Raw genomic sequence first — 23,257 nt, forward strand, 5'->3', positions numbered from 1 at the left:
TTAAAATAAAATATATAGACCTTGACTATAATGAGGGGAGTTTATCACAGAGTGCATGACAGACGTAGAAAGGCATAAATCATAACTAGAGGAAGACTCCCTCACTCTCCTTTGTGGCAGTCTGAACTTTGAGAGCCACGCTCTGCAAGAAGTCCACAATTTTACACCTGGGAATATGAAAATATGACTCCATAAAATGTTTGTGGAATATGACCCTTTCAGGAAAACGAAATGAATAATTAATCTTCACTGATGTAACATTAATACACTGCATTTCATATGTGCTGCCAGTCCTGCCATTAGATGGATCTGTTTACAGATACAGCCCCTCTCTCCCCACCCCCCCAAGCTATGGCATAGAACACGCGAGGATATGTGCTGTCTCAGTGTCTCAGTGCGCAATGCTGTTTAAAGTGTGTAAAATGTTTCAGCGTGTACAGTGGGAGTGTTCACTGTGTGTGTTTCAGTGTGTAGAATGAGGGTGTGTAGTGTGTCACAGTACACAGTGTGAGAGTGTGTACTGAGTCTCAGTGTGTAGAGTGAGAGTGTGTAGAGTGTCTCAGCATGTAGAGTGAGAGTGTGAAGTGTGTCTCAGTGCACAGAGTGAGAGTGTGTAGTGTGTCCCAGTGGACAGTGTGACAATGTGTACTGAGTCTCAGTGTGAAGAGTGAGAGGGTGTAGTGTGTCCTGGTGTGTAGAGAGAGAGTGTGCAGTATTTCTCAGTGCATACTTCGAGAGTGTGTAGCGTGTCTCAGTGCACAGAGTGAGGGTGTAGGGGGTAGGGTGTATGGCTGACTATGAAAAGAGGTAGAGCCTTAGAGCATCGATCACTTCCTCACACCCCGGACAGTGGAGAGGACCTTGTCTACCATCATATGTATTTTTAATGACAGTTTCATCTGTGATGGGATCCCATTTCGCCACAGTCATGTAATATGTGCCCTCTTACCGCTCCTATAGGTTTGATCCCTGCCCTGGATCCACGTCAATAAGCCACCCGTTCCCGAATCAGCCCTGCATTCCCCCACTGCCCACCCTGCATCCGGCCAGGTCGAATCTCGGTCGGTGATACTTCCACCACGGCCCTGCCCCGTGTCGGCTTTGTGCTTGCCCTGTGTCAGCCCCGAATCCTCAGAGCCTTTTACCAAAATCTCTGGCAGAATCACACAGAGGCAGGAATCAGCCGGCCGTGGAATGAGTCGACATGTAAAGCTGGGTACCTTGACAGCCACCAGGATCTTCTCTTGGTCTGGGGAGAGGTTGTAGCACTCAGCCAGGAAGACCTTCCCGAAAGCGCCCTCCCCCAGCTCCCTCTTCAGCACGATGTTGTGCCTCTTAATGTGCTGGACAACTGCGCAGAGAGAAGAAGACACACCTCAGTGTGTTATATCCCAGACACAGTCCCTGCTCTCCTGTTATGAGTGCTCTGTTTTGAAATGGACTGGCCAAAATCACAATACATCACTGAATGAAAGCAACATTGTCAAAATGTTTTATTTCCTTTATTTAACCAGGGAGACCAGGCCAAGACAGCATCTATAGAGTCACCCCAGAAGTTAAAAACCATATACCATATACAATACTACACAGCCATATACAAAGTCATCGATAGAAACAGACAAAATAAGCCTATGAAAAATGCTTACACTCCTCACAAACAGTGTTTTGAACAAAGGTTTTAAATCACAGGACAAAAGAAATATCTTAAAAAACTAGATGATCACTAACAGATCACTAAGAGATCACTAACTGAACTTCAAATATGTACACACAACTGTCAGGATCTGAGGAGTGACAGAGATATAACTTCACCTAAGCAGCTGTTATTATTATATCATCACTCTGTGAAGGTTTAAATAGCTACAAACACACAAACATACACAAGCACACACACACAGTGTCACTCTTCACATACACACATACTATACCTCACACAAATTTATTTTCTCATTCATACACACATACAGACACGTACACTCTCACTCTGCACCAAGATATGGCACTGTACACTAATGTAGTTGATTTATATGAAGATGCCGAGGGGAAGAAAGTACTGGATGACCTGAGAATACTAGAAGTCATTTGCTTTGCACCAAGCAAATCGTAATACCAGCCTTGACCAGTAGAGGGAGTGTCATTAAAGGAGCACTGATCACAATTTGAACTGGCCTTGTCTACGGTGGAGGTGTCAGTAAAGAGCCACAGTACGAACCACAGATGATCTAACAAGCAGCATCATACGTGTCCTCACAGGTGCTCAAAACACCATGAGGCACAGAGCACATTTTCTCATGCATGGTAAAAGACAGAGACAGAACAGTTCATGCTCAGACTAAGTTTTACACAATGTCTAAAAACAAAACCAACCACCAGAGCGCTATATATAACTGATGTACTGTTTACACTTACTATAAGCTCATGTCAAAGAAGAACAACAATAAATGAGTAAAGACAGAAGGAAAACATTCTGCTCTGTACCTCACTAAGTCCTCACTCAGTTTCTCCCTCTCTCTGTCTCTGCGTCTCTCTCTGTCCCTCCCTCTCTCTGTCTCTGTCTCTGCCTCCTTCTCCTCCCTTAATTATTCAGAGAAACTGACGGCTGGGATTCTGAAGCAAAACAGCAAAACAAAACTGCAATAAAACCGTTGTCATGTTGTAGCACTACACCATGATACTGACAGGGTACTCCCTGTACAGTCTGGCCAGATATTCTGCAAGATGCAGTGAGGACTGAGAGTCCTGAACACTTCCTGTAGTGTTGTAAGCACTTCCTGTATGGTTCTGAATGCTTGCTTCTGAAGGGACCTTAAGTCTTCCTGTACATTCCTGGGCACTTCCTGTAGAGTCTTAAACTGCTTTCTCTCTCATTTCATCATTAGATGATTTGGAGTCACACACAACCTTCCAGCTGAGAGCATCTTCAGCCTAATTGTTTCACAATTCCTCTTAAACACAGGGGAAACTACTCTTTGTCACTCTTGAAGATGATGATGCACATTCATATTAACCCAGCCACCTGGAACACAAGGCAACACAGCCAGTAGCACAAAGTCTTTCTCAGGCTTAGGGTGACTGTAACACGCTTCCCTGGTGTGCTGCTGGCTGGAAGGAGGGTAGTGGAGGTTGCGCACGAGAACATTGCTGCTCTGATGTGCGTATTTATTACTTAATATAAAGCCAGGTCTCACGGTCTTACCCCCATCCTCCATGCACACAGCAGAGCACATTAGCACACAGCGCACAGCATTACTACTGAGAGCTGGTAGGAGAAAATACCATGCAGCCATTTACAACACTGCCGGAACCAATTCTCTCTACTTACTCATAGTTTTTGTGTAAGCACAGGCACATCTGCTATATGTATTAAAGGTATTAAAGGTACACGACTAAAAATCAACCCTTTCAAGTTCCTCTTCTTAAATGTGCTGATTTATGCAGTGTGTGCACTACATCCGAATGTGACTCTCAGCCTATAAATCCAGATCAATGAAAGTCATATGCATCTGGCTAGCTCACTTCAAAAAGTCCACACAAAAGAAAATATTGCAAGCTAAATAATTTGTTATTTCTGCATTTTCTAATAGGCCTATGCATCAACAGTAGCCAGCCAGCTAATTGAAATCATTGTTTTTCATCAATAACAATAACGGTTAATGTGTGAAATGCCTCAGGGGTTTGTGGGAGCATGCAGTGATGGCATTGTCATGCTTGACTACATTATTTACTATATTGCGACCACATAGAGAAAGTACAGATTCCCAAGCAGCCAGTGAGCAGAGAGCTCATTAGTCCCATTGCCCATTGTGCCTTTCAAGCAGCAGTTGGAGGAGACCTATCCCAGCTGTCCTGGGAGAAGCCGTCCGAGTGCAGCAAAGGCCACACGCCAATGACTAATTTTCACACATATGCCTGTCCAATGGCTCCCAGTGTATGGTGCAGTTTGCGAGAGACATTGCAACACCCTAAACAGTAGAACTCTCCAGAACCCTTGGCCTGGGCCACCACACAGAAAGTGTCTGCTAGCACTGGGATTATTCCGCAGTGCACCCAGGGGTCAGGGGTCAAGAGGACAGGTGAACTGCATCATGGCATAGGGAGGGGTTCGGAGGGATGTCTCCCTTCAGCTGTAGTGCCCACAACACATCGATCAGTAGGCTCCACTCTCACAACCCTGGCCTGACAAAAACCTTTCACTTCATTTCTGATGTGATTAAGAAAAGCATTTGAAGAAAGCGACCACTCAGACTATTGCATTACTGAGTGTAACATCCATCAGCAGTAACTGACTGAAAAACATAACCTAATATTACAGGCTGAAAGGAACTGCAAACCTACTCCCCCTGCAGAAACATGCAGAGATGCTAAGTTTACTTGTGATGTAAAATGCAGAGAAATGCTAAGTTTAGCATGATAGCAGAGAAATGTAGACAGATGCTGAGTTTACTGTGAAAGAGAAATGCAGAGAGATGCCAATCTTACTGTGATAACAGAGCTTCTTTTTCAGTTTTTAGGGCAATTCTTTCATGCTTCATGTAATTATTCATATTATCATTATGATAGTTGAAGTTGTTCTTGTTTCAGCAATACAGAGCATGTGTATTGTAATGCCAGTAAAGCATTTCTGTGATCGAGCTGAGTTGACTCTGAGGATGTCCCACCCTGCAGGCTCACAAACATGATTCCAGGGCTGACTGCATAGTGGAGCTGTATACGCAAAGCTGCGGGGTCTCTTAAACCAGGCAGACCTACAGCCACGTAAATACAAAGTCCTACAGAGCAGCTGGTTCTCCTGAGACAAGAACTCCCTGGGCCAGCTGGCCCTCAGGCCCACTGAACAGTCACAATGAAATCACTGAGCTGCAGAATCAAACCACAGAAACAACAAGTTTAAAATAACACAGTTAAACCAATAGACCTTGAATTATAAAGAGCATGCCCTGTCCTGCTTCACCTGTCCAGCTCCACCCAGGTTTGCTTAGCTCTGCCCTGCTTCACCTGTCCAGCTCCACCCACCTTTGCTTAGCTCCGCCCTGCTTCACCTGTCCAGCCCCACACAGCCCCACCCAGTTGACCTTGAACCTTGCCCAGCAGAGCACTAAAATGTCTGAAATCTCAGATAAATCACAGTATCATTGCATATGTACACCAGCTTTTATTTCAAACACCCTGTTTCTGAATGGCTGAACTTATATCCTCTGAGGCCACCCAGCTGCCACAGTGTGTTTAATAGTCTCTTTATAGGGCTCCAGTGGCACAAGGCATGCCTTCTCTCTGTATGCACATAGTATAACCTACTATAAATTATTATCCTTTCTATAACCTACACTAAATGATCATTTCTATAACCAACTATAAATTATTATCATTTCTATAACCTAAAGTAAATTTGGGCTAGGAGTGATTCTGACTGTAGTGTGTGTCAGAAATAAAGCAAGATCCTCATGACTTCCAGAAAACCAAAACCATGCTAGTAAAGAGAGAGAGGCTCCAATCATTATCCCTGTCATATGTGATGATTCTGTTCCATCACATGTGGTAAAGCAGAATGAAGAGTCCCCTGATGGCAGCTCTCTCTGCAGACACATGAGCATGCTGAAACGGAGGTCCCTGCAATGCCACAGCGGCAGATCGGACCATACAGGCATGTTTACACAGCAGCAACTCTTTATTCCTAATGAGGACTGACCACTTAAAAGCAGTCTTCTGCCTAATGGAAATAATTGATTTGTTTTTAAAATATTGCCCCGTTCCCATCACTCCAGCCCTGACAACTTCATTTACTGAAAGAATTTATCTTTTGGCTGTCGGTACACACACACACACACACACACACACACATTCAGAAAGTATTACAAAATCAAAGCTGTTTGGGTCAGAAGTGGATAACGATTAAATATATGCCCTTGGGGTTAGTGGAAGTGTGCTTGATGAACAAAAGAAAGATGATCCAATATGTTTATGTGAAACATGAGAACATACATTTTTTAACAATAACTGCGGGAAGAGTTGCTTAAACAAAAAAGCTTGTGAAAGATTTAAACAAAAAAAGCAAAAATGTCAACCACCCACATATTTGATGTTTAATTCAAAAGGTGCAAACTCTTCACCATCACACTGCCACTCATGCTGCCCTGAGACTCACCCTGTACTGAGACTCATCTCACACTGCCACTCATCCCACCCTGAGACTCACCCTGTACTGAGACTCATCTCACACTGCCACTCATGCCACCCCGAGACTCACCCTGTACTGAGACTCATCTCACACTGCCACTCATCCCACTCTGAAACTCACCCTGTAATGAGACTCATCTCACACTGCCACTCATCCTGCCCTGAGACTCATCTCACACTTGCACTCATACCACCCCAAGACTCACCCTGTACTGAGACTCATTTCACACTGCCACTCATCCCACCCTGAGACTCACCCTGTACTGAGACTCATTTCATATTGCCACTCATACTACCCTGAAAATCACCCTGTACTGAGACTCTTCTCATATTGCCACTCATCCCACCCTGACAATCACCCTGTACTGAGACTCATGTCATATTGCCACTCATCCCACCCTGAGACTCACCCTGTACTGAGACTCATGTCATATTGCCACTCATACTACCCTGAAAATCACCCTGTACTGAGACTCATGTCATATTGCCACTCATCCCACCCTGAAAATCACCCTGTACTGAGACTCATGTCATATTGCCACTCATCCCACCCTGACAATCACCCTGTACTGAGACTCCACACTGGCATTGAGCAGACTGCTGCCTCATTCTAACTATACGCTTCTCATAGAATCTTAATTTGTCATTAGGTTAATTAGTTTATGGACATCAGGATTAACTGCCATCCCCAGAAAAAATGTGCAGTACAATCCCCTCTCAAAGAAATTGATTTTTAAAAACATTAACAGGTTTTATGTCTTTTCAGATAACCGGCAGCCTTCATCATGGAAAGGCACACATTAAGTGTGGCATGCTGACTGTCCTACAGAGGAAATCAGCTCAGAGTCTGCCTCAGCATACTGACACCATGCATCTAGTCAACTCTAACATTTCTTTAGGACAGGCCAGTCTGCAGTAGTGCAAAGCTGCTTTACTCCAGGGCTTTACTGTAAGGAGTGTGAAATGTAGAGTACAAGCTCCTCTGGGACCCAGTGGTGTACACACACACACAAACACAGACACACAGATACACACAGACACACACGCACATACACACACACACATACAAACACACACACATTTACATATCTATTCACATATGTAAATACGCACTCCACACACGCATATTATAAACACACACAAGCACATACACACATATACACATTATAAACACAGACAGACAGATGCATGCACACACATACGCTATTTGACATAGCTGTGATGCTGTTGGTGCTGGTTTGTGCAGAACAGATCGATCAGCAATATTTGCAGCAAGAACGCAGAGCACAGCATGTGCAGACGTAGCAGCCATCCCAATGTCATCACCATGGCAGTAGCAGAGGAGTCACTATGGTAACCGTCACGCAAGAACAGGCGCCGCAGCTAAGATGGCGTCTGCAGGATCACAGCAGTGAGAATAACAGTGTTCCTGAACAGCAGCAACATGCCGCCCCCAAACCGACCATGCCCTTCTTACTCTCACACAGCCCTGGCCACGCCCTCTCACACAGCCCTGGCCACGCCCTCTCACCCATGCCCTCTTATACAGCCCTGGCCACACCCTCTCACACAACCCTGGCCACACCCTCTCACCCATGCCCTCTTATACAGCCCTGGCCACGCCTTTCACTACATCAACTTTTGTAGAGAACAGTTTTTCCAAATCTCACCCCTTCCTGTCCTCAAAAATGTATTCTTCCTTTACCCAAGAGCATAAATTACTCCTATCAAAGCAATATTACAGTATTCAGAAGAGTAAAGTATTCTCCCATAACTACATTACTCCGCCTGTGCTCATCGGTGCACATTACTGCCGCAGTACTCACAGGTGTCGGACTTCAGCAGGCTGCTGGTGCTGCGGAAGTACTGGGGGTTCTCAATGACGGGGATCTTTGTCATGCCGATGATGACGGCGTCAGGGCCCATCTCAGAGGATGATGGCGTGTTGCTCCCGTTCGACACGTGGTGGAGAGGACTGGCCGAGTCGTCATCGTTACTGATGACTGAGGAGGGTCCTGAGACAGAGAACACAATACCGTCAGAAACAGGCAGGGGGACAGCACTAGTGTGGAGTAATATAATTTTCATTTCATTTTTGAAAAATAAACATATATTTTTCTACTGTAGTTTATATTATTCCTATATATAACTCGATTTACTGTCGTAAATGTTTTTTTGAAATATTTTAATGATACTATAAATATTATATATTATAAATATTATGATATGTTGTAATATATGTTTTTACAGTACAGATGTAATTTTGTCATACCAATGAAGCAAGCTGTTATCAGAGAAACAGACAGACAGACAGACAGGTAAAGTGAGAGAGACAGACGGGCTGAAAATACCAGAGACAGAGAGACAAACTTCATGGGATCAGTGTGACCACTGTCCCTCCTACACTGCCCGGACAAATAGCCCATTGCAGTGCAGTGAACAGGAGCAACAGCACAATAGAAGGATTGTCTTTCCCCTACACCCCTCTGGTTCAGGTCCAGATTATGAGAAAGAGTGGTTAAATCACGTATAATAACCAAAACAAACTGACTTCAAATATGTGTCTTTTTGAAGCCACATGTATTCCACTGTTTACACTGTGTATATCTGTGTGTATTATCACACATTCCGTACCTGGAGGATGTGCTTAGAAGCTGCTGTGCAGAAGTAAAGAACATTCCGAACTTTTACACACGCTTCTAAATATCATCAACTGCCAAGACTGTAGGACAATTCCCTTTTGTGTGCAGAAAAGAAAGGAATTCAGGCGTGCCCTAACAGCAATTCACACATACTCATTATTTGCAAACATATACATAAGCAACTACAAGCACTAGCACACAGGTAGCTGTGACAATCATAAAATGAATGTGAAAATGCTTTAGGAGACTATGAGTTTGAAAGTCCTTCTCAAATTTATCTTTTCAGTTTTACCTTCTCAGGTTTATCATTCGCCAGGTGAAGGCAGCCAGCATGGCTCTAATGCAGTCAGTCATTGGTCAATATATAGTCTGTGTAGTTCATGTAGTATAGGTAAGAGAGAGGTAAGGAATATAATAATAATAATAATAATAATAATAATAACAATAATAATAACAACAACAATATTTTACATAGCACCTTTCAAGGTTCTCAAAGTTCTTTACAGTCAAGGAGGGGACTCAGTCACTCAGTCACTGATAAGTAACATCTGCCTGGGTGATTCATGGCATCCATTTTGCGCCAGAATGTTCACCACACATCAGCTGAGGTGGCTTGTTTTCAGCCATCAGGCAGGAGAGAGCTGTAGGGTGGTATGGCTAATGGCAAGTATAGTACAGCTGACAGAGGGGGAGTATAGTACAAGGGGGAGGGAGAGGTGTGCAGTATAGAACAAGTGAGAGGAAGGTGCTGAGTATAGCACAGCTAAGAGGTGTGGAGTATGAAATACATATGTGGTGTGGAGTACTGTACAGGAGAAAGGGGGTATAGTGTACAGCACAGATGAGGGGTGTTGAGTATAGCACAGGTGGGAGAGTGGGAGGCAGGATCCTGAGGTGGCGCAGACAGCAGCAGATGTGTGTGCTCCTCCCACAGATTACCGTTCATCATTATTACTCTCTCAGTGGAGGACAGCATGCTTTGTCTACACCGTGGCATCAATAAACAATTATGGATTTTCTCTCACCATACAAAACACAGGACTGACTAATCTTATTCTATGACAAATTATCAAATAAACTATAGCTAAAACCTGCGTCTGGCTTCCATCAGAACAAGCCTCTGGAACATGGCTGAAACTGCAGTATGTTCTGGGTATGTCCGGAAGATTCTTCCAATCTCTGAAATATTTCCTCTTATACATGCCAACTCAGAACAAATAAATACTGAGATTTTATCTCAGTAAATCAAATCATTTCAGATCAATTTCTGTCAACTCGGGGTGTTTTTTACACAGGGGAATTATTAGTGAATATGTGATCCCTCTTGACACAATTACAAAACATTCAAAAGCCAGCCAGAACATTGATGTCAGAGATGTGGTCTTACAATGACCCCTAACTAAACCATGGTCAATGTATGGTCAGAGCACTTCCTCCCTAACCAAGCCATTGTCCACGTGTGGTCACAACACTTCCTCCCTAGCTGAGCCATGGTCAATTTGTGGTAATAACGCCTCTGTCCTAACCAAGCCATGGTCAATGTCCCTGCCCAAACCCCAGTTAGGGTATGGACATACGGGGGACTTATAGCCATCTGTAAACCTTGACTGATGAACGGGTCTCTTATGAGGTCCAAGGTTTGATAAAAATCATTATAAATTGTGTTAGGGACATGCAGGGGCATAACGCCAACCCACAGTCAAATGTTAAAGTGGAGTCAGGTAATTGCTTATCACAGAATCAAATGAAAGAGCAAGATGACTGCATGTCACTTTGTAATGATTTTTTTATTATTATTTTACAGGGAAAGGATGGAGAATTACTCTGATTGGTTGATTCATGGGAATGACTCTGATTGGCTGATTCATGACTCTTTGCTGGGCTATGGGAAAGAAGTGAAAGAAGACTAAGGACAAAACATGTGTTACTCTGAAAAAACAGATCTGTGGTTCACTTGGCTGAGTTTCCATTATAATCTGTACTCACTGTGTGAAAAAAATAATAAAGGAATAGAAAACGTATGCACTTATTTATGCAGCCAGACCTGCCACTCTTGGCCTCCTGGACGAGGCCTAACAAGTCTCCACTGATCAGACCTCTTATATTTGTCACCCACTACCACATTGTGAACACTCACATCTTATCATTAGTCACACATTCATTATTGACACACTGCTACACTGTAATTACTGACAGTGTCATTACCGACACAAAGTCATACTGTCAGAACTGACACACTGTCTTTACTGATATACTGCTGCACTGACACACTGTCATTAGTGCCACATTGTCATGTCTGATGAGAGACAGATGTCAGTGCTCAGGTATGTTAAAGGAGGGCCAGAGGCGAATCACTTACCATGTTATTGTAAATGGGAGGTGGAATCAGTGAAAACCTGGTACAGAGGAATGCTGGGAGCATAACCCTGGAAATGGCTGTTTCTTTGCTATTTTATGTTACCCGTAAAGAAGCTCTGATAATCGGGTCTTGGCCAAACCTTCCACAGGCCAATACGATCAGAGGATGGGTATGGCAGCAGCATTGTCCCCTCTGGGGCATGATTCATAGCCTGGACACTTCTGCAAAATGCCAGGGCAATAAATAAATAAATACATGGAAATGGGTCCAGGGCAAGAGTGCGTTAACGCTGTGCATTAATGCTTCTTTTGGCTGGTTCCTACTCAGGCGGAAGTGGAACAGCTTCTCTCCATTCGCTACAATACGGGCATCAGTGAAAGACTGGGCAGTTTTGTGTTCAAGGAAGGAGTTAAGGACACTAGTCTCCTCTGGTTTGTGTCATGAACCATATGAATTTGTCTTTCTAACAATTAGCAGCTGAACAGCTCTCTTCTGAGAACCTCCTGCAGCACAGTGTGCCCCTCACTACCAAGGCATTGGTTCTCTGTTTGGTCCAAACAGAAGAGCTCCCACTCCTGGCCAAACAAGACAAGTCAAGCAGCTTAGTTTACTCGGGAGATCTCCCATGCAAGTATTGACCAATCTTAGCCCCACTCAGCTTCAGCTATGTGGAAACAGTGGCCTGCTGGGTAATGTTGGTATAGAGTGATGTGTCTAAAGGTCGTAGGGTGATATGGTTGTAAACTGATGTAGGGTGTAGGTTAATGTGAGTATAGGGTGATGTGGTTGTATTTTAGTGTTGCTGAAGGTTGTAGGGCAATGTGGTTGTATTTTATTGTTGTTGAAGGTTATAGAGTAATATGGTTTAGGGTGATGTGGTTGTAGATTGTAGGGTGATGTGGTTGTAAGGCGTAGGCAAACGCCAGTAGCTTTAGATCAAATGGAAAGCAGAGCTGGATGAAGGTGTAATCAGATTTGCTGATGATCATTTTTAATGTCTGATGAACATTGATTGTTTACATTCTTAGGTCTCTTGAAATAGAATTAGTGGCCATGAAGCCCCATGCTGTGTCAAAGCAGGGCCTAAACCACAGGGCTGCAGGAGTGCTGTGTACCCTCACTGCCGTCATCATCTACTCGTTTCACGCAGAGAATATGGCCCTGCAGTCGCTGGCTTTTTTAACCAGTCCGATACTAATGCAGTTTGCAGATAGAGCCAACTGATGAGCGCTACTCCATCATCACACTCGCGAGAGTAACACAAGCCTGTCTGCCTTTTAAACGGCCTGGACAAACTACGAAGTGAAAAGAGAGGATGGGATCTATTGATTTCTGAAAGAGGGACAAATGAGAGCTGAGAGTTAAGGAGAGGGCATTGTGATGGGCCAGCAGGGAAACCTGATCCACATCCTGCTAGGATTTCAATTACACAGCAGGACTGTGCTCCTGCACCAACCCGTGCGGACTGGCCCACCGGACCAACCCACTGCACCAGAAACTGCAAGCATGCAGGAGATAGGATTCCTAGCATAAGAACCTCTATGTAAAAATAGATTTTGTTTTCTATTTTTATTGAACTAGATTCTCCTTCTCAAATGACAGAAGGAAGCTTGCGTTCCTCTTTTTCAAAAAGGAGGGGAACTTGTTTCCTCTACTTTGCCTCTATTAGTAACACAGTGTAAGACTGGACACTGTGAGCACAGCCCCCCCACTCCCCCTTTTTACTGCTGTTAACCATGCAATCTTCTCCATAACGACTGTTCTGTGATTCCAGTCAGTCTTTCAATCCGGAACATCTGGCTTGCCTTGCTATAACCTCCCTAACAGCACTGCAGGAAATGCTACACCTCCAGAAAACATTGTCTCAAAAATCCCTCCGCTCCACACAAACAAACATTTGGATTGATTTCTCCATGTGTGTTTCAGTGGGTGATTTCTCCATGTGTGCTTCTGTGGATGATTTCTCATGTGTGTTCCTCTGGGTGTATTCTCCATTTTCTGCTAGTCTCATTGGGCAGGAGGAGCACTATGTGATTCACAAGTTCATGCCCAGGAGTTCCTGACCTCTATGTTGTGATGAGATTATTGGCCACCAGTACTGCCATTCGAATAAACCAACTTTACCATGATGTCAGAACTCTAAATCACTTAAGTGCCTCAGATGTTCTATTAAAAAAAAAAGAACAAGATGTCTACCATCTTATGTATTTCCATATCCTGCTCTGGGTGCGTGCAAAACTCACCATCAGATTTCATGACACATTACATGAGACATGAACGTTGGTCATCACCTCACGTTGGTATTTTACATTTCAAACATGGGTTCCATCCTGTCCTTTGTGCTGGGAATAGTTCTGCTGAGTTTATAATGCAGGGCTCCACATGATACAGAACCTCTCAGATGGTCTTCCAGTTCAAATAGAGAGGAAGTGGCCACACCCTTCCCAGGTATGACACTCCCTGCCTGCTCATTTCCTGCATCACACTTACAAATGAATACACAGAGAACCATGGTACTTCCATCACGGCCTGCCTAGGTTAGTAGTCTTGGCAGAGGAAGGTCACTACAAGGTCACACTCAGGGTACCACATCACACAATCCGGGGCCAAAAGTACAGTAAGTGGCACCATATAGGATAATGTGGGTCACTCCTCTTGCTGTCTTCTCTGTCTCATAAAGTCACTGTACTTACTATGGAAATGTTTTCACATCAATCATTTAAAAAATAATCCATGACTTGTATTGTCAAGAACCTTTGCAAATACACACTACTTACCACAAGGAACACTGCTGCCTGTGATATTCGCTTGTTTGGAGACATGGCTTGGCCTCCTGCTTGAGTTATTAGAGAATTAACATGAATGACATTAGCTCATGAGGTAATTAACCACATGAACCATACCATTCATGTACTGGCACACATGAAATGCTAAAAATATCTCAAATCAGACTGCATAAAATAAAAATCAGCGCACCTGAGATGTTCTGTACACCTGAATCCAACTTGTGGCCAAAAAAATAGCATTGAAGGTTTGAGATATTTTATCCTGTGTCACACAAGCAAGAAAAGTGCCCTTTTAAAGGTTAGCCACCAAACCATTCACATCCCGCAACATATATATCTTACATGATAAATATAATCACAAGTGGGCTTTTGGAAATTTGTCAACATCGATGATTTGGCAAGACTGCATGTTGTGACAATGAATACACTACAGGGAATTTGAGTCACAGGTTACTCTCAGACCCTAGAGTCTTCAGTGTGCCCTATACAGTATGCCCCCTCCCCACCCCACCCACCTGACAACACAACACCTGTCTCACCTAAGCTTGCTTACACAAGCTGCTGCATCCCGCGGGAAGCACACAGTAACCCCACACAAACGCATGGACAAACAAGCCTTGCTTTATTGTAATTCGACAGATGAGGCTTCATACCCATTAAGGTGAAGCCACTAAACAGCACTACAAAAGCAGGCTGATATTTACAGAAACACAGTCCCTGATAAAAGCTACTCACTGAATTAACACTGCAAATGTAAAAATATATACTGCCATGATCAAGGTAAAGTCCTTTTCTCCTATAATTTTATGGTACATTCTAATGGTAAGGTATAAAAAGCACTTAAATATTAATCTTTATTTATAAATGAATATGACTACCAAAAACATTTTCTACAAAATTGAAACCATACATAAAAGCACACATATCAGAATGCCCTTCAACTCAGACAGGCAAAACTGTGATTTAGTTTCTAGAAAATAAGTAAATGTTATTAATATTTGTGTTGTTTAGATCTTTTTCATCAAATGTAGTTAAAGATATAAAAACTAGAAGTTATTTGCAAATAATAGAGTTAAATAGAAAAATGTATAAAACTGTGCTGAATAAATACAACATGATGAGCTAGTCACACGATAAAACTGTTTCCACGGCGACCCTGAAATGTCCTCAGTGAAATTTAAATCCAGCAGAACTGCACTGTGTGTGTGTGTGAACCATGAGAGCATGTGTGTATATGTGAATGTGTATTTTAAAATCTTCATGAAAGTGCTAATTGTTACATCTTAATCAGTGCAATAAGAATAATTTTATGGTTGACAGATTTAATAAAAGATTAGTGGTAAGTGATTAAATTCAAATGAATGATATGAGAAACACACACATGCACATGCACGCATGCGCACATGTGCACACACACATACACACATACACATACACATACCCAGAAACACATACACAATTGCATTCAGCATTCCATCCCACTCCTGCCTCTGTACAGAGCCTCACTGAAATGGGGGGGGGGGGGGGCTGAGGTTCTTGCAGTGACCAGCACCCAGACCCAAGAAATCAGCACCCAGACATAGAGAGCCATCCTAAAACTACAATTACAGCCACATACCCTACATTGGATTAAACCCTGTCTTATAAACCTAATCACGACACTTTGTTTCATAAACTCACTCATAATACAGTCTGTCTCCTAAATCCCTCATAAGACACACTGTCTCCTAAACCTAAACCCACTCATATGACACTGTGTCATATACCCGCTCATAAAACACTGTCTCCTAAATCCCTCATAAGACACACTGTCTCCTAAACCCACTCATATGACACTGTGTCATATACCCGCTCATAAGACACTGTCTCCTAAATCCCTCATAAGACACACTGTCTCCTAAACCCGTCCATATCACAATGTCTCATAAATCCACTCATAAGACACTTTGTCTCCTAAACCCGCTAATATGACACTGTCTCCTAAACCCTCTCAGACACTATGAGGCTGTAAAACTTTGCAGCTCTGGAGGACCACGCCTGTCTGCTCAGGAGACAGGCACGCTCCGAGCTCACACAGGGAACTGGGTTAATGGTGAATGCTGTCTCTCAGCTCTAAATTATTGATCTTCAGACACAGCTTTTAACATGGAGGCTGTGCCCCCCCCCCCCCCCCCAACCTCCCCCCCCATGATTGGTTGGAGCTAAGCTCCTCCTCCTCCTTGTTCACCTTGATTGGATGGAGCTAACCTCCTCTCCTCCCCCCCTCACACAGGATTGGCTGATTCTCTCTCGGGCAGAATGTAGGGCAGAAACAACACTTTGTGATTGCTTCATAAGTGTTTACTAGCACTTCATCACCCCTCTATAACCACTGGGATTTAGATCTACAGGGCGCTTGTGAATTTTCCTGCATCAATATTGTTTCTAAACACAGTAAAAGAACATTTAGCAAAGCCCTTGTAAGAAAGGACTGGAATGATGGAAATGAGTGTGAAGGCTCAGGCTGTAGGCCAACATGCTCTGAGTGGAGGTGTGAGACGGCTGTCCCTGCCTAGTTTGGGGGACCAGGTCTTTATGCTGCACAACCATCAGGACTGGGAGCGGATATCTTTGTGATGTTGTTTTTGGGACATAAATTAAGAGCCTCTTCTATGATCCTGCACAGTGACCCTTGACCCTTGACCCCTGCTGTTCTGAGGCAGTACTGTACAGTGGAAGAAGTGGAAATGTCAAAATATGACATTCTATTGTGCAACTCTCTTTTTCCTACTCTCTTTCTCTCTCTCTCTCTCTCTCTCTCTCTCTCACACAGACACATACAAACACACCCACCCACCCACACACACACAGACAAACACACACACACACACACACTCTCCTTTTCTCTCTCTCTCACACAGGCCTGGCAGTCCCAGACCCCAGCCCCAGGTTCGAATCTCTCCTATCTGCCCAACCTTCCACTGGGATGTTATGAAACAAAGCAAACCCTGAGGAGACAGGAAACATGGAAAATTACAGCAACAAAACAGTAATAACATGCAAATGATAACAGACTGATGTGGTCTTATCAAGTGTGTGTGTGTGTGTGTGTGTGAGTGTGTGTATGCACGTGCGTTTGTATGTGTGCACATGTGCGTGATTGTGTGTGTGTGTGTATGAGCGCATGTCTGTGTGTGTGAGTGAATGTGTTTGTGTGGTGCGTGTGTGTGTGTGTGTGTATGCATGTGTGTTTGTGTGTGCATGTGTGCGTGATTGTGTGTGTGTGTGTGTGCGTGTGTGTATGAGCGCATGTCTGTGTGTGTGAGTGAATGTGTCTGTGTGGTGCATGTGTGTGTATGCACGTGTGTTTGTGTGTTTGTATGCACGTGCATTTGTGTGTGTGTGTTTGTGTGTGTATGTGTGATTTTTTGTGTGTGAGTGAGTGTGTGCACATGAAGGTGTGCATATCTTGTCAGTCTAATGGGGGAACAATATTTGCTAATTTGTCTCTCATGTGTTACATAGACTCCCCTCAAAGCTTATCGAATGCCATACAAAAAGCTTTTGGTAGGAAAAAGAATTTAAATAATAGAACTTGAGTTGCTGATGTAGTCAGATACTGACACTGACCACAGCACTGGCCCACAGTTTGCTCAGGCTTCAGTGGATAATGCTCACTGTTTCCCTCACAGCTATGGTAGGACTGAGCTGTCAGTTAGAAGTTATCAGCAGTAGTTAGTTGCAGGTTATTTATGAATGTTAGTAATGCTGTGTTATTCCAGTCAGAATGTTCATGACACACTATGTAGAAGCACACCTGAAGATTCAGCATGCCATGTGAGTGAAAGCAAAATTACCACATCATTCAAGTATTTAGGAGGACACACACATCTACCACTGGCAAAGGACCAACAAAATATTACAATCTCCAACATGTTCTGTGAAAGATCAGTCATGAGCTGGTGATAGGGGGGGCTTTGTTTTAGCTTGTCTCATTGTTTTTGTGCAGGGAATCATTTCTGCGTGGCTTTGACAGTCATTACAAGGGAGGGACACACGCTGGCAACCCGTAACCGGCAAGACAAATGTTTTCCCATCTTCTTGGGAGTGTCTGAAACGGAATGGAGCACCCTGACTTTGGAACCCACAGCCAAAAACAACAGCAGCCTTCAGTCCCATTACTGATGGAATGCTCACTGTTTTGCCAGTCCGTTCACAGCCTCCGCGTCTGCCTTTCTGTCCACACGCACATTGACCCTAATGTCTCAAATGCCACAGTTCTTATTTATTTTCAACAGCCTGATGCGCACACATGAGAAATGTCCACAGTTTCCTACAGAGAGGAAACATTTGTACACGTGTCCACAAATATACAGCTATCTGGACATAGCTCATCTCCAACAAAAAATTAACTTTGGTGTAATTATAATAAAGTGATATGTAAATGTATTCTGCATTATGAGATATAGGAGAGCGAATTCCTCATTTAAATATAAATATAGGAGAGTGTATTCTGCATAAGGAAACAGGCAGGAGAGTGTATTTATGACAGTCCTCTTGCATTCTGCTGGTTATGAATCATTCCATCCTGTGTTTTGCTCGTAATGGATTCTCAAAACCATGGCAACTGCATACAGTGAACAGGGGACAATTTCTCCTGTATCTGATCATCTACCACTGAAGAAACTGAACACTGAAGTATCTCAATCTGAGCACTGAACACTAAAGTATCTCACACTGAAGGCTGAGCACGGAACGCTCCAGTATCTCACACATATTGCTGAAGTGATATGGCTTTGAAGCCTCCTCTACAGCTGGTCAGAGCTCAGAACCTCTTTGCTTTCCACCAGCCCCTGTTTCATGATTGTGGTCAACAATAAAAACACAGGTAATGCTGTGTGAGGCCCAATTAAAACTCAGATGTATAGGTGGGAAGTCTGTAAATTGGGCCTGGATTATCTCACAGACTTGAGTGAGTCTCAGACACAGGGCTGCAGCCCTTAGATATGTCAAAAAAATTCCTAAACATGGAGGAACTTGGCCATGCCCCTGCTGCAATCATTAACAAAAGCACTGTGATAAACCAGGCTAAAACAGGCTAATCACTGCTGTGGATGTTGTTAATGGCAGTAAAATTTCCCACTCTGAAGGGGACATTCTGAGATCTCCTGCTTCTTTTCTAGAAGCACTCTGACCTTTTGCCTTTGATGAATACTGGGGTACCTGTGCTTCACCGCAGAACCCCAAGACTTTGCACATACTGGACTGGAGGTTGAGTGAGTGACAGATAATAGGTCACAACCAATGGAAGTGGACTACAAGAGTCAGAACCAATGGGAGTGCTCTGCAAAAGAGGTGAGCATTTGAGGAGGGAGTGGAGATTATTCTGACCTTGAGAGTGATTTATTGATTGTCCAGCACTCCTTCAACCCCAGAGAAAGCTGAAACCTGCCCTCCTGAATTATTAATAAGCAGAGTCTCTCTCTCTCTCACACACACACACACACACACACACACACACGCTCACTCCTTCTGCATTATCTCTACCCATTGCCACTCTCACAGACTCTCCTCCATTTCCACGGGTTTCCATGCCACAGTGTGGGTCACAGCCTTGTGCAGGAAGTCTGCACAATGTCACTTCCTCCCTGGAGACACGAACAGAGAGGCTGAGCAATGCAGGACTTCAAGGTGAAAATTCCTGGGCAATGCTGAAATCCAATCCCGGTGGCTTGTCTCGGTCTCAGCGGGATTGTGGGTCGGTGCTGTCGGGCGCCCTGATTGGCTGATAGAGAGGCTAACACCCTGGCAGAATCTTATCCGGCACTTCCGACTGGAGCGACAGCCGCCTTCACACCATGGAATCCCGGGAGGACAAATCAATCCGCCCAAAATTAGAGACGTCCGCACGTCCACAGCCCTCTCCTCTCTGCCCATCCTGCGCTCTAAGCTCTCTAACTGAACACCAGCTATCAAGGAACAGGACTACAGCGCACACAGCACACATTCCTGTGCCACCTCTTTCTGTCAAACACATTCACATCCATGTAAACCTTCATCTGCTAAACACATATTCATGTCCAATATATACTGTATCTGCCAAACACAAACCCATACACCAACCCATACACCTGTGATCTACAATCTGCCAAACACACACTCATACACCTGTGAACCTAAATCTGCCAAATACACTCATACACCTGTGAGTTTAATTCTGCCAAACATGCACTCATACATTTATAAGCTTATATCTGCCAAACACAAAATAATATGCATGTAAACTTCTATCTGCAAAATGCACATTCGTTTAATCTTCCAAACACACATTCATATACTTTTAATCTTATATCTGACAAACACATATTTGTATGTATGAAAAGCATGAAAATTTTGAGAAAAAAATGTATGCTTCAAGGTATCTGGGTGTGTTTAGCTAAAGGTCTAAATTACAGTCAATATGCCAAGAAAAAGGGAGTCACTTTCTACAGCATCGACAATGCTGCCTTCTTTATGAACAGATGAATCTTACCAAAAAGGAACAGCTGTGAAATTAGTTCATTTAACTACACTTGCTGAGTTGAGTAAATCTTTATTCACAGTGTCTAATATTCCATCATAACCATTATGAAGAATGAAGGAAAAATAATTTTGAAGCAAAAAGCACCTTTGTAGCCTACACACTGTCAATTATCATATAGAAACTCAAGAATCTTTTTGAATTTGGTTAAGGTTTTACATTAGCTTAATAAAGGACTGTAATGTAATATGTGTACATTTACACGTTTTGTTCCATGTTTGAAGCAGTTAAGCAGGACATTTCTCAATCAATATAAGAAAAGAAGAGTGCATTGCATATCAAAGACTTTACATAAATTTATTTTGATTAATGGGACAAATGTGTAGCAGCACTCTCTCTTTACAGGTGACACCAGGGGCCAGAGTGCAACTGGTGGAGAGAGTGTATTCAGAAGCTGATAACAGGTTACCAGATTACTGACAGCTTCTATTCAGAAAAAGAGCAGAAATAATGAAGAACAATAAAGAATAACTGCTTATACTCCCAACTCTTTGCTGATGCTGTATATTTTTTTATATTTAGGCCAGTATTGCATGGTCTGGAATACTGAACATCAACATTAGAGTTGCTTTTGTTCATTCTAAAAGACTCAATCAAATAAAACCAATCAGTTGCTAATGACTAATCCTTACTGGTATGCTTGTTATTTGGGAAATACTTTCAAAAATAGGATGAACACTGAACACAGGTAGGTCCTCATCTACCTATTTATTCCATACAAAACCCAGTAAGACCAGTCTAAAATGCAGAATGGCCAACAAACCCAAATCCCCAAGACGGAAGCCAAGGTGATACATCGACACCAAGAGATTTGACCTTAACATTGCATGACCCATACAACACTTCTACACACAATACATCTGCCGACAAATGCACCTCCTCCAATCACCGCCAACCTCCTCAACACCCTACACCGTGCCACAGAGCGCAATCTGTAGTTTACACTTGATCTCATGCTCCTCTCAGCAGGAATGTCCCAGTCCCTCCCACAAACTGCACATCTCTCCGCACTACATTAAATATATCCCCCAGCCCCCAAAAATGGTCCAGTTCAGTCTGCAGCCAAACAGTCAAATATGAGGAGTTTGGCTGCAGTGGAGGCACCTACAGAGATACGTTACACAACCGTTAAACAACCTTTCAGGTCACAGTTAGGTCAAAGTGAGGTCACAATGAGGTCAGTGTTTTAGGAAAGGTGATGTCACAGCCCAACGAAATTAATAAAGATATCTGTTAGTTCACGCCATATTAGACAGTTCAAAACAAGGACCAATGCAAGCAGCACTGTTTTCATGATTATCGTCATATTAAAAGGAGTGAATACATGGATGTTACACAAGCAAAGCAGCAGCACACATACAGATACACTCCCAGATGCATGATGCCCTTAAGCACAGACATTCCTCACAAGCTTGTGTCTCTTGTTTTTGGCAAGCAGGGTAATATTTCTCCATGTTCAACAAAAGAAATTGTGTCATCTGACAGCAAACTCTTTACCAATGGAGTTTATTTGTTTTACTTCCAGAATGAAGCTGAAAACTTCCTGTGTTCATTTTCTTACTGAATGAATAATTAGAAATAATGTGAAATGAACCAACTCAAATATTTCTGACTTTAATAAATGACCTCTAATCTTTTCAGCCTGCAAATTATGTTTTGGAGAAGGTCTTACCTTTGATTCCAAACTTTGAGTTGCGTCCAAATTTGAGGATAACCAGCATCAGGACAAATCCAGTGAAGGCAACTGCAGCAATCCCCACAACCACGTAAACCTGTAGTAGAGTGTGAAGATTCCTTTCACTATATATTTACTCCCTTCATATCCAAAAGCAGGGGGGACCCACAATGCTGTTAGACATGGGCCCTGACCAGCAGGCTTGGTGACAGAAAACAGAAAGCAGAAAACAGTTGAACAGGCTCAGTAAATAGCAAGCTATATAAACAAATAATTTACAATAAAAAGCTAATACATTAATTAAAAAAAACAGAAAACATACTGATCTGATCCTTAAGCCTTTGTGACAGCCAATGACAGCATTCAAAACGCTGAGCTTGTTGTGATTGGCCTACAGCAGGGCTGAGGTATGTTTACGGTCTCCCCTGTGCTGATACCTCTCATCTCAAGTATGACATAGAAAACCCACTTACAGCAGCACTGTCTTCAGTTTCAGGATCCACAGGTGGGTCTTCTATAAAAGAACAAAAAAAGAAAAATCAGCGGTTTATGACATTTTGTCATAGAAGACACAAACAAATAATCTTTCATATGCTGCAAAATGATTGGCAGCTTTGAGAGGGGCACCAAAGTGGCACCTCTGTCTTAACAGCGGTGATGAGAGCATGTCACACAGTGGGGTGTGTCACACAGTTGAGCATTTCACAGTGTTTCAAATAGTGTTGTCCTACATTCCAGTGAAGGACCTGTCTATGAAGCTTGCACAGCAGTACAGGAATGTGTGACACAGAGTAGTGTGTGCCTGTGTGTGTGTGTGTGTGTGTGTGTGCGCGTATGTTTGTGTGTGTGTTTGTGTTTGTTTGCCACAGCCTGCAGGTGTGCATTACTAGGAGAGGGCTCTCTAAGGGCCTGTACCCTGGAAACAGGAAAAAGGCAGAGATTCATACCTGTGGTAGGATCTGCACACAGCATGGGGGAGAGCATTCAAAGATGACAGAAAAAGAAAAAATGAAGGTCATTACAGGAGGGGCTGCAAGTGGCTCCACAGAGGGCTGGTTCACT

General features: G+C 43.3%; 1 protein-coding gene across 1 annotated transcript in view; it reads right to left on the reverse strand.

Annotated features, from left to right (window-relative positions):
• Nucleotides 1-23,257, reverse strand: part of ntrk2a (neurotrophic tyrosine kinase, receptor, type 2a) — a 38,245-nt gene that overhangs the window by 6,820 nt on the left and 8,168 nt on the right. Inside the window, exons 11-15 of the mRNA XM_036526343.1 lie at nucleotides 23,143-23,154; nucleotides 22,669-22,709; nucleotides 22,193-22,292; nucleotides 8,001-8,189; nucleotides 1,221-1,351 (exon numbers count right to left, since the gene is read on the reverse strand). Coding sequence (XP_036382236.1) covers nucleotides 1,221-1,351; nucleotides 8,001-8,189; nucleotides 22,193-22,292; nucleotides 22,669-22,709; nucleotides 23,143-23,154 — 473 coding nt within the window. The remainder of the gene's footprint in view (nucleotides 1-1,220; nucleotides 1,352-8,000; nucleotides 8,190-22,192; nucleotides 22,293-22,668; nucleotides 22,710-23,142; nucleotides 23,155-23,257) is intronic.

Source organism: Megalops cyprinoides, chromosome 4 (assembly GCF_013368585.1).
Source record: "Megalops cyprinoides isolate fMegCyp1 chromosome 4, fMegCyp1.pri, whole genome shotgun sequence".
NCBI classification, from domain to species: Eukaryota; Metazoa; Chordata; class Actinopteri; order Elopiformes; family Megalopidae; genus Megalops; species Megalops cyprinoides.